The 12,207-nt window shown below is 38.2% G+C and overlaps 1 protein-coding gene across 4 annotated transcripts in view; it reads left to right on the plus strand.

Moving 5' to 3' along the window:
- tax1bp1b (Tax1 (human T-cell leukemia virus type I) binding protein 1b) overlaps window positions 1-12,207 on the plus strand; it is a 32,795-nt gene that overhangs the window by 12,563 nt on the left and 8,025 nt on the right. For 2 of the 4 annotated variants that reach the window (XM_077209175.1, XM_077209176.1), the window contains exons 3-13: window positions 3,223-3,325; window positions 3,806-3,996; window positions 4,072-4,230; window positions 4,984-5,132; window positions 6,195-6,285; window positions 8,203-8,388; window positions 9,329-9,580; window positions 10,062-10,217; window positions 10,326-10,383; window positions 10,483-10,598; window positions 10,678-10,803. In XM_077209175.1, the coding sequence (XP_077065290.1) occupies window positions 3,223-3,325; window positions 3,806-3,996; window positions 4,072-4,230; window positions 4,984-5,132; window positions 6,195-6,285; window positions 8,203-8,388; window positions 9,329-9,580; window positions 10,062-10,217; window positions 10,326-10,383; window positions 10,483-10,598; window positions 10,678-10,803 (1,587 nt within the window). The remainder of the gene's footprint in view (window positions 1-3,222; window positions 3,326-3,805; window positions 3,997-4,071; window positions 4,231-4,983; window positions 5,133-6,194; window positions 6,286-8,202; window positions 8,389-9,328; window positions 9,581-10,061; window positions 10,218-10,325; window positions 10,384-10,482; window positions 10,599-10,677; window positions 10,804-12,207) is intronic. The other 2 variants (XM_077209177.1, XM_077209178.1) reach the window with 1 other exon arrangement.

Below are 12,207 nucleotides of genomic sequence, written 5' to 3' on the forward strand. Positions count from 1 at the left end.
TTCCTCATTTAATGCAGTAATGGCAGTTGGTCCTTGAAAACAACGGTTCTATAGATAATTGTTCTTACTTCCCAATGGCAATCTATGTTTATTTTCTCAATTATGATGCAACTTACTTCATTATAATGTGAAGTTGCTAACTTATATATTTACGACATTTATGTGAAGTGCCATTGGATAGCAGTGTCTTCATATACCCTGAGGGAAAGGCATGTCCCTCCAAACAGAGCTGACTGACTGAATCACTTTTGTCTGCACCCAGAGAAACAGAATAACCTCTGGCGATGAAGGGCACAAGATCATAAATCTTAACATGGTTATGTCTGTGTTGACAGACAAAAGGCAACAGTCCCAAACACCAGAAAATTGCAAGACCTGTTCCATGAGTCATTTGCCTGGAGCGGCAGGTAGTCGCAAGGCCATCATTGCCACCTAGTGTTCAGGAGAATAACTGTTCTTACCTGAATGCCAGCTTTATGAATAGTCTGGATACATTTCTTGAAATCAGAAAATCCTAATATAGTGTAATTCTGATTCAAACAATGAAAAGTGACAACTACTTCCCCCTCTTAGTAAGTTATATCTGAGCCATAGCATTGTCTGTGATGACAAGATGACATGTAGGGATTTTTAAAGGAGAAATCCACTCGGTGTCATTGAAATGTGCCTTTTTGCCTATTGTTTCTTGTTTGAGCAGGCATGCTGCCTGTGGCTCTCTTGAAGTTGGAATGGTTGCAGAGTGTCTAGTTGAAAAACTTGTGAGCGTCAATGTTGGATTGTCAGAACACGCCATCAGACTTACCATAGAGAAGGTGAACACTGCTTTATAATTATCCTGTCAGCGCTGTAGATGTTCTCTGTAGTGCATCCTGATATATAGACCCGCTGGTTCCAATGCAGCATGTAGACAGAGTCATGGGCCAAGTCTGTGTGTCATTTTGAGTCAGGGAATCAAGTACTTTCTCACAGACACTGGGATGTTCTGTTGTTCTCTGTGGAGTTTTATTCATTTATTATATGCATAATACATACATGTTTTTTTTATTGCATTAGGCACCCCATACTGTGACAACAGTGTATCATTTTTAATGTGTTGCTTCAAAAGTGTGCTTGTTTGATATTTTGGCATCTAATGCAATTATATAAATGTTTAGGTCTGTGTGAAGTATCCAAATACAGAATAATATTTTGTATTATGTTTTTTTGGTAGCACTTTGTTTTACGGTACGTGCACTTTCAATGTACTTACAGTGTTCTTACCACAAAAGTAATGGGTAGTGTAAGGTAACTACTTGGGTTAAGTTAAGGTTTAGGGGTAGGTTGGGTTAGTATCTAGTTAGTGTCATTGCTACAATAAGTACATAGCTATGTTCTTGCAAAACAGGACTCTAAAACAAAGTGCTACCGTTTTATTGTTTGTAGTTTTATTAAATGCAAGTACTAATAAAGTAAGTACTAAAATAAAACTGAAATAGTAATCCAGGAAATTAATCATCCTAATTAGTAATTTTCCACTGTATTTTGTCCTGTATTCTTTTGTAGTCTATTTTTATTTGTGCATTATCGTTATTGTCAAATGCTGCTGGAGCTGCTCTCATTCTGAAATGTTCTTGTGTATTTTCTCATGCAATTCTCATTCTCATCCATCTTTTCTCCATTTGGTTACCCTTCACTCCTCAGACCTAAATGAGAGACACACAGGGGCTTAATTCCCCCCCCCCAAACTTCTCTAATGAGTGGAGTTTGGTCCAGGCAGTAATGATGCTCTGTATGGGCTATGCCTTTAATGGCTTCCTGCTCTTTACAGCTCCAGCACCTCAGGCAACTTTCTTATACAATCAGGGGATTTCTGCAACACTAATGTTCTTGTGGACATAGAGGTCAGCTATGGTTTGAGCGAACAAGCCACACAGCATTCTAACACGACTGACCTGTAGTGAGTTTGCATTTTTTTTAGTGTGTGTGTATGTGTGTCTCTCTGTGTCTGTTACTTCCAGTATACTATAGAGTTCCCATAGATGCCAATAGCAGGTACTAGGCTTGTGCGTTTGCATGTTCACAAACACAGCCAGCCCGATGTGAGTCTGATTTTGTTTGACAGTTTTATGACAGAGGGCTGAAATTATGGATGTATTTTCTGTACTCCCCCCTCATCAACCATCAGTTAACAACACATAAAATTCATATAATTACATCTTGGTTTCCATTCTGAAGTATGTATAAAATTTTCACCTATTTTCTTCTTCCTGTTAAGGCTGAGTTGTAGCCGCGTTCCCTCAACCGAACATATTCACGAGGGTTTGGCGAGAAACACGTGGCAGACAGGCTGAGTTTCACTTGCCCCGTAAAGCGGAGCCGAGTCCATGTTTTTATTCTCTCATCTCTAAGGCTTTCTACTAGACCTAATGGAGATGAGAAAAATGCACAATGCACCAAAGAACTTTACAGCATGATGTGAATCAAGCAGTGGTCAAGACCACAACAGTCTGATGAAGCTTTTACAGTCTTCCTATTTATGTATTAATCTTATGTATATATATGTGTGTGTGTGCGTTATGTTAAGTGTTTATGTGGATAGTGGGTTTATTTAATTATTTGCTAGGTTATACAAGTACTAAACAGAATTCTCATTTTCTAGAATTCTAGAATGGAGATGTTCGATTCTTGATTTGTTTAAAAGAGTATAGATTTAAAATGTCTTATAATAAGTGCTGTGAATGCTTGATTCTAATTGGTTGACGGATGTTCAGAGGTGATGACTACTTTTCAGTAAGTACACTGCTGAGAATTGTTGCAGGTCTTGAACGTGTTGCAGTTCCACATCGCTTTGCCAAATGATTTTGGTTATTTCAAAGTGGTTTACTTACAGCTAAGCTATGCTGACCAAGCATATACATTTGACAGGCAATAGGATAAAAATGTCAAACAACTTTGTTTTATTTTTGAAGAATTTTGCAGGAGTTTGTAGGACCTTGTTTTCCACAGTACTCTACCCTCTTCTTAATCAGCTTTGCTATTTAAAAGTTACTCATTCAACATTTTCATGATGGCTTATTGATTTGTAAGAAAGCAAGAAAAGTTGCACACACAAGTGTTTTGGTAATGCCATTGGTTGAGCCAGCGTTAAGCATATTACGCTGGGAAAAGAAAAAAGTATTTCAACATTTAGTTTTAAGTCAAATATACTAACCCTTTTATAATCTCTCTCTTTCTTCCTGACAGGTTGGCTGGAGCACCGCTCGTGACTACTACACTTTCCTGTGGTCACCTCTTCCAGACAACTACACAGAGGGAACCGCAATCAACAGATCTGTGGTCTTCCAAGGTAAAATAACATTTTAGAAAATGGGGTTTTATGCAACCATTTCTTCGATGAATGTTGTGTCAGAGAGAAGGCCCCTCAAAGGTGCGTTCAGGGTATGCGGTGACGGATGCAATAAAATAGGAAACACTGACGCCTCCTATTAGAAGGCTGAAGTGTTGATGGGCCAGTTTTACTGGAGTGGTTCAGGTCACATACTGGAATCTTTGTGAGGGATTACATGGTTTTTGTGGCTTGAGTCCAGATTCCTTACGGCAATTGAGAAAAAAATACCATTAAACAGAATGGACATGTCTATCATAAAACTGCTGAATTTTGAAGTAAAGGATGGACTTCAGGCTATGTTCATTAGTCTTAGCTATCGTTCATTAGTCATTTGCTTTAATACCTATGGGAAATACAAACGGGTTTGTTGCAATACATTCCTACTTTAACGATAGGGCCGTTATCTAAATCTCTGCTTGATTCTGGGGTATTTTGCAGGTTACTACGTTCCAAATGACGATGCTGAGTTCTACCAGTTCTGCTATGTGACACATAAGGGAGAGATCCGTGGGGCCAGCACTCCATTCCAGTTCCGCGCCAACAGTCCCACAGAGGAGGAACTGCTGACAGTGGAGGATGAAGGGGGATCCGATATTCTTGTGGTCACCACTAAAGCCAGTTACCTGGAGGTGATTCAAACTACTCAATTCAAAATAATAGATTTCTTGTCAGTTTTCACATGACACTTTTTGATCCTTTTCCAGCAAAAGATGGAACAAATTCAACAGGAGAAAAAGGAGCTTTTGGAAAACCTGGACCTATTTCAGAAAGAGAGGGATGAACTGATTGATGAGAAGAACAGACTACAGAAAGAATATGAGCTGGAGCAAGAGAGCAGCGCTCAGCTCAGGAAAGATGTGCAGGTGAGACAGGAGAGAGAGACAAAATTTCAAGAGTTAAAAATAGGAAAAGTTTTTTTTTTCCAGGCTTTTTTTGTCCTGACTTGACCCTAATAACATTTTAGAAATATAAATGGTTTTCCCCTGTTTTATTGCAGTGGTTAGATATAGGATGTTTTTTTTAAATATATATATATATATATATATCTTTACAGTATTTTCCCTCTCAAATATAAATTTTTCTTTAATATGTCATATACAGTTTACATTTAAATGGTTTTAGAATATAAAGTTCACAGGCTGTCAGCACCCCCTAGTGAGAGTCTCTCTTCTGACTCTTTACATAAAAAAATACATAAAATATAATAATAATAATTTACATCTTTACAGACATGACAATCATCAGCACCATTTGTTGCTTTTAAGTGACAATTTTCATAAAGTATTAATGTATCAGCTCTGAGGCTGAGCTGGTTTAAAGATGAAAACAAGCACACCCATTTCTGGCTGTTAATTTTATGACCGCACTTTTATATGTTGTTTTATGTGCTGCTAAAATAATTCTAAAAATTCTGCACATGAACTGGTACTGCGATTTGGAGACCTGCTTTTCCATTAGTCATGTTTGCAGATTCTCAGAGACCACACACAAACACAACTCAAAAGCCAACAGTTTTTCTGCAATAACTCCCATCCTTTCTGCAGTAGCTAGACAGACAACATACTTGCGCAAAGAAAAAAACTATATATGGCTCATGTGTTTGTATGTGTACACAGGAGTTGCAGTTGACTGCCCAGAGCGTGCAGGAGGAGAAAGAGGAGGTGAAAAGGAGAATGGAGGAGAGTACAGCACGACTGTTGCAGTTAGAGGAGGATCTGATCGGAGTCACCCAGAAAGGCCTGCAGAAGGAGACTGAACTAGACTGGTGCCTTTTTTAACCATATTGAAGTAGCCATGATTATCAAAGCTAATCAGAGAAAACTATAAAAATCTCTTTGATTATATTAACAAGCTAGGGTTGTCATGATACCAACATTTCCAGTCAATTCCAGTTAAATTTTGTAATTCTCATTAGCCACGTACACACTGTAAAGTTTCAGGAGTGACAACCACATTTAAATGCGGGAGTGAGTCCCCTAAATTAGTATTATCGCAGGTGCGGGTCATACTTTGGTCTTATTTTCAGCATAAAGCATTTGGATTTATTTCTGTTTATTGTGGACTTGTTCTTGTTTGCTGTTTTTCTTAGCAAGATCTTGCAACATGAATGAGTCACGGCTGGCACCGCCTTCCATGTGATTTCTTCCACCGCACATAAAGAAGAGAGAAACTTTTCGGATGCATGTTAAAATACATCATGAACAACTAGTTGTTCATTTAGGTTCCGTACACACCGCAGAATTTTTGTAAATGCCATTGTCACTACCTGCATTTTTTAATTCGGTTGTAGAATGCGGTTGTCACTCCCGTAAATTACTGTACTGTGTGTACAGAACAGGAATAAGCACTAAAAGATGAATTGACAACTGAATTTAGTTTCAATTTCAATACCACAGCTAACACAATATACTATATGGTCCATTTCTTCATTAAAAAACAATATATATATATATATATTAACAGATTAAATCAAAACAAAGGCATGTAGCCTTATCGTAGTATAGTTTTTCTCAGTGAAGTTCTCTGTAAACTTTTAGCAACAACTACTGGTACTAGTCATACTGTAAAAAAACTGGTATTGTTATATGTTAGTATCGACTTTGGTATTGTAGCACCAGTATGTTTGACATTCCTAGAACAAACCATGTAACTGGTTTTACATATGATCATAAGATTAGCAGATGTCATACCTGTAGATTAGATTTGTTAGATTCATATCTTTAGAAGATCCACTGCTGGATTTTGAGAACTTTGACGAGTTTATTTAACGTATCCAAGATATGTTCCTTGTGTGAGTGAATGATTGATAATGGCTCTGATTTGACAGCCTGAAAGATCGAGTGAAGAAGTTAACCCTGGAGAAAGAGGGTCTTGAGTGTCAGCTGAAGAATGAGAAAGATGAGAAGGAGCTCTATAAGGTAATTTCACGTGCTCACTACCTCACACACATCCTTGTTACTATATGCTTTCTGTGCTAGGGGTGTAAAGTACCTGAGTACTTGCACTTCATTCCTATACTAAAGTATTATTTTAAGGAATTTGTACTTTACTTCACTGCTACTGAAACTGAATACTTGTGGAAAAGTGATTTTTCACTATTATTTACAACAGGATGTGCATTTTCATGGGTTTAAATAAAAGATTTTTGTTAATAAGAAACAATGAAAACAACTCTGTGCATCAAAACCACTCCTTTCCTTGTGAAAAAAAAAAGAAAAGAAAAAAGAACTTGATTTTCAAAAGTCAATGAATTTGCAAAAGCTGAATGTACATTTTTTGACAAGGCAAACAAGTCAGTTTCTGAGTAACATATAATTTATTTAAGCCGCAGATTAAACTTCATTCCATTAAACAACTATGCAAAAAGCATTTTGAACATCTCCAGCACATTTTATATTTATATTCATGTCCCTCAAAAACTTAGGTTGGCTGTCAGTTGGAATTTTAGAACTAGAAACATGGACATAACACACTCATGGGCATCATTCACCTGACGGAATAGTTGCTGGCTAAGAAAAAAATTATTATTAGCTTACGATCCTTCTGTTTTCAAATTCAAATCATTTGAATATCACTGCATCAATGTCTGTCAAAAAATAACATGCACAATACACATGTTTACGAGAAGCAAAGGTCCAGGGAGTTAACGCATTACCTGGAAAACCCACACTACCGGATGTTTTGACTGTCACAGTTTTCCTAGAAGAGGATGAAAATTGTAGCCTGAGCTTTATCAACATGCTGTCTGTCAGAGACGATAACGTACCTAATACAAAATACATAAGTGACTCTTATAAGAAGAGATTCGGAACTTGACAGGTAATTTTTATAAAATGTAGCTTGATCACTATCTTCTAAGTTGTTTAAAATATTAAGGAAATAATCAAAGTTTGATAAAATGTTTCATTTTCCATTATACCATGGTCTGTCTGAATACTCGATTCTGATAGGCTGGAAGGTGTACAATAAAACCATTTAATACACAGATAGTTATAATTCATTAATTCAAATAAAAGTCAAATTGCAGTCTGTAATACAACTACATTTATGTGTCAAACAACTATAGACCAGATTCTCTTGCAATTATTGTTTAACAATTTCAGGTAAAAAAAATAAAAATACAGTTGCAAATTGCTTTACACAGAAGCCAAAAAAAGTGGTAAATATTTTACTTTTGCATATTCAATGGCAAAAAAATGTGTAAACTTTTTTTCGGTTTAATACTTTGACTTTTAATGAATAAAAGTGACACCTATCCATGCCTAAGTATACTTTCTTGGAATTTTTATACCATGTTTCATTCCCTCTTAATCTAATTTACCTAAAACCAACAAACAGACATTTTTGAGCTGTTGTTTTGAAAAGGCTAATGCATTTATCCATGGAGAAGTGCAATACAGGCCCTCATTCTTTTCCTAATTACTCTGACTTACACTTTGTAATTCTCACTCTCCATCACTCACTTTGTCTCACCCTCTATCCCCACTTTCTTGTGGCGGGGACAGGAACTGGGCGTTAACGGTGGGCTGTAGCCACGGAAACACACTTCCCAGCAGCTGCCTGAGGCACAGACAGAGAAAAGTGGGGGTGGAGCTGAGTTGCTGCTCTCTTACTGCTGCATTATAATTAGGTCTAGCTCACATACTTCCTCACCAGGCGGAAATACACCTCATTGTAGAGATTGTGTGGATAATTTGGGGTTCGTCCAGGATCTGGACTGGCTTTGGTACACTGCTAGTTTTATGTGCCATGTGCCCAGGTTATTGCACAGCAGATGTGCAAAGAGAAAGTCAAACAGTCTACTTGAATAAAGTATCTGTATGTGTTTGGCACAGATTCACCTGAAGAACCGGGAGCTTGAGAACACTAAGCTAAGTGCTGAGCTGCAGATGCTGAAATCAGTGGATGTGAATAAGGAGAACACCATTGCTCAGCTGAAGGAGGAACTCACTAGAGTCAAATCCTGCCTGGCAGAGAAAGAAAAACAGCACCGCCAGCTACTGGCCAACAGTTCACCCTCGGTACACACACAAAAAGCTTCTGCTTAACCTACATTTCGCATAGAGTGCTGCGGGAATGAATCCTAAAACCCGGAAATTTGTTACAATTTTTCCAATTCTGGTTACAACCAGAGTTATTGGATTTTTGGTTAAATGCCTAAAGAAAGGTCTGTATTTAAAACAAGATATTTTCATGTTTTATTTCTACAACATAAAATGCATCAGTACTCAACACATGATGTTTTAGGCTTTTACGTGTCTTGAAAAAGTGCTAAATGGGACGAATGGGAGAACAGGCAAACTCATATACTCCCTAGTCCATTTTTACAACACTCTTGCAAATTATTGAACTCAAACTTTCCAGCTTGTAGATTTTTAATAAAAATGGAAAGAGCTGTCAAAAACGTTGTGGTGGTGACGTTGAATGCATCCATGGGGTAGTTTGTTTGTAGCCTAACTTTAGTTACTTCTAGCAATTGTATTTAGACTTCAAAATTAATAAAAGTTGTGTTCATTTGTGAAGATCATCTTTATGAACAAAACATGTAAGAATCATAAACATTTGATGATCACAGACTTCTTTTCTATAATAATCCAAAAGCCAATAATCCTATTGGCTTTTTGTCATAGGAACTAGCGGGTTCCTAAGCAACTTCCAGGTTGGCCTACAAAAATAATCATCCCTGCAGCACTCTATATTGTAGGGATATTGATCCGTTAAAAACATTATTGTCGGAGCTGTGGGCTAGTTGTTAACACATTGAGCCATTGTACTCATGTGAATGACTTGAGTTCATATTTGGCTCCAGGATCCCGTTTCCACCTCTTTTCTTTTATAATTTCTTGTATGTATCAATACAATTGGCAAAAAGGCCAGCGTTCAGAAAACGTATGATATGCGGAAATGTGTGCATATTTGTGTAGGTTTGTGTTCACATAAGTGTTATTTTGTGTTTGTCAGGGGGAAAGTAATGCTCTTAAGGAGCAGCTCAGGCAGAAAGAGGAGCAGTTGCAGGCTACCCAGCAGCAGGCAAACATGCTAAAAGCAGAGCTGCGCGACTCCTCCAATGCCCGTGACAGAAGCATGGCTGACCTGTACCGTATCCGCCTGGAGGCAGAGTCATTAAAGAAGGGACAGACAGAGGCCCGGGCTGAGTGCAGCCGCCTGGAAAAGCAGCTGGAGGAGATGAAAAACTCAACCCAGCAGGAGGCGGTAAAGAGATGCCCACCTGTTTGACCGTTTTATCATGTTTGTGATGTGCAACAAACGTCTGTATTCTGTGAAACAGGTCGCATCGCTTCCGGTTTAGGTCTTTTGTATATCCTTCGTTAAAAATAGAGCCGATTTACTCAAGATGCCTTCAAAGGAGCGAGCAAAGATGAGCATAATCGCTCTCCATCGCATATGCCGATTGATATCTAAAATTTTAACACTTTTTCCTGAAAAAGTGGATGCAAATGACCTGTTTTACTGTTTTTTTCATTTGATGTTCGGCATAAAGCCTATTGACCAGGCCACAATTAAACTTTAAATAATCACCTGAATCCAGTACGCCTTAATCAAGATAGCCCGCCGCTTTCCAGGAATAAGTCTACTCTATACCGTAGATTGCATAGTGTGTTCTAAATAAAGAATATTAGAAACTGTTTTTGTTTTCATTGTGTAACTGAATAATCACTCTTTCCCTCGGCAGTGTAAGGAGACAGAAGGTTTAGCTGTTGTCGAAATGCAGAGAGAAGTTGAAGATTTACGGCTCAGGCTGCAGATGGCTGCTGAACACTATAAAGACAAATATAAGGAATGCCAGAAGTTCCAGAAACAAGTGGCCAAGCTCTCTGAACAGCCAGGAGTGAGTAAACCCTCACTTTGCAATTAAATAGCTATACCACCTGCCGAGTCTTGAGTTTTGAGTGGTTTGCTAGTTTTTAAAGTAGACCAACCTTTGCTTTTTGCTCAGGTGAAGAGAAGTCCAGGGTCTGAACCTTTGTCTGCCAGTCCAGAGGCATCTGCACCAGGTAAGTTAATACTAACGATACAAACTAGAAATTCTATGTTTTTATGATGTCTGGGAACATTGTATGGACATGCTGTTGTGTTTTCTGGACCGCTAACAGGAAGCCCAGGTACTTCAGATGCTGTGCTAGATGCCATCATTCACGGCAGGCTGAAAAGTGCAAGCAAGGAGCCAGACAAAAGTGACAGATACAGGAAATGCAAACAGCTGCTTAGTGTAAGTTCTTTTTTCTTTTTTGTCTCTGACATACTGGATCTGTTTGATATACTAAAGTAATTAGCGTACTCCCCTGCAGGAGGAGAGAGAGCGGTGCAGCATGATAAACGATGAACTCACAAAGATGGAGGTGAAGCTAAGGGAGCAGATGAAAGCCAACGAGGGCCTGCGAATGCAGCTGGCTGCTGAGGAGGATCGCTTCAAGGTCAGTGTCACCTACTGGTCCAGAGTTTAAACTAAAAATTAATTATATACTATACTAGAGGACATTTGGGCTTAACATGCTAGTATGTTATGCAAAAACACAGATAACATTACAGGTAGGGTAGGCAATTTTAGAGAGGCTAGCAATAGCAAGCTAGCTTTGAAAGCATGAGATCCCACCCTCCCTTCAGAGTCATTACAATAATAAGGTACATTAAACTCAGGGTTCGTACGTGTGCTTGAAATGCAACAAATACCTATCTGACTGAATAGTTTGTTTATAAAATGGAGAAATAAAATGTAGCCCTTCAGATACAGAGCGATTTGCGCTACGCTGCCCAGAGCAAAAGTAGGTGGAGTTTTCATTTTGATTTCCGTGCTTGTTTGGATGCCCAGTTTTTATTGGTGGCCGCGCAGCTAATCGTCACAGAGCTCCGCTTTGGTCGACTCGGCAACAAAACGTCCTCGCATTGCGCAAGCCATTGAAATAAATGGGATCCATAGCGCAGCACATTCCGCATTCTGTCTGAAAGGGCAATTAGTTACTGAGAGTACTTGGTGTGATAATGTAATGTAAGTATTGCATGTCCGTTATGGCACGTTCATTTGTGGAATATGCGTGAACATACAGCCAAAGTTACATCACAGTAGCTGATCGTTAACTACCCGCAAACGTTAGCCCAGTGCATAACACCAATCGTTGATTGCTGAACAGAAATCGTGTCAGATAGAGTGTCATAGAAGTAGCCGACTGTAAGGTTGAGGATGGCCTCATGCAATATTTACACTGCTCTATTCCAGTAGATAAATGTATGTCTCGGCAATGAAATACACTTTTTTTCCAATTAATATAGGCTATTTATCAGGCAGGTGCCTGTGCACTGTCAGAGTCTTCTGGGTTAAAATTGAATTACAGGTTGTTGTTGCACTATCTCAGATTTTGTTCAAACCTTGTCTATATCAAGATTGCGTTCAAAACCAAGGCCTGTAAGATATTTCTGTTCAAATCCTGTCTTCATATTTTCAGCCCTTGAAATTACTTCAGTTTTACAGCCTGAATATCATATTATCTGGGAAGCAATATTTGGACATTACTATAATGAAAAGTATTACTCATAGGCATTATCTACTTAGTGATTCATTTTGAAAAATAAAACTTGTGATTTGCTTAAATATCTGATCCTTCTGCTATTACGAAACACAATTTTGCCTGTTTATAGCATTATCTCTTTTAATGTGATAAAAACACTAAATAATAATTTTGACTATGTATTGGTATGTAATTTACGGTGGTTTAAGGTGCTGGAAAAAGCTTTTAAATGGACCTTGAAAGTGCTTGAAATTGACCTTGGAAAAGGTGTATGAACCCTGTAAACTATCAGAGCTCTGACTTGTACCGCATGAT

Source organism: Siphateles boraxobius, unplaced genomic scaffold (assembly GCF_051911475.1).
Source record: "Siphateles boraxobius isolate OS27281-9 unplaced genomic scaffold, OSU_SipBor_1 12, whole genome shotgun sequence".
Lineage (NCBI taxonomy): Eukaryota > Metazoa > Chordata > Actinopteri > Cypriniformes > Leuciscidae > Siphateles > Siphateles boraxobius.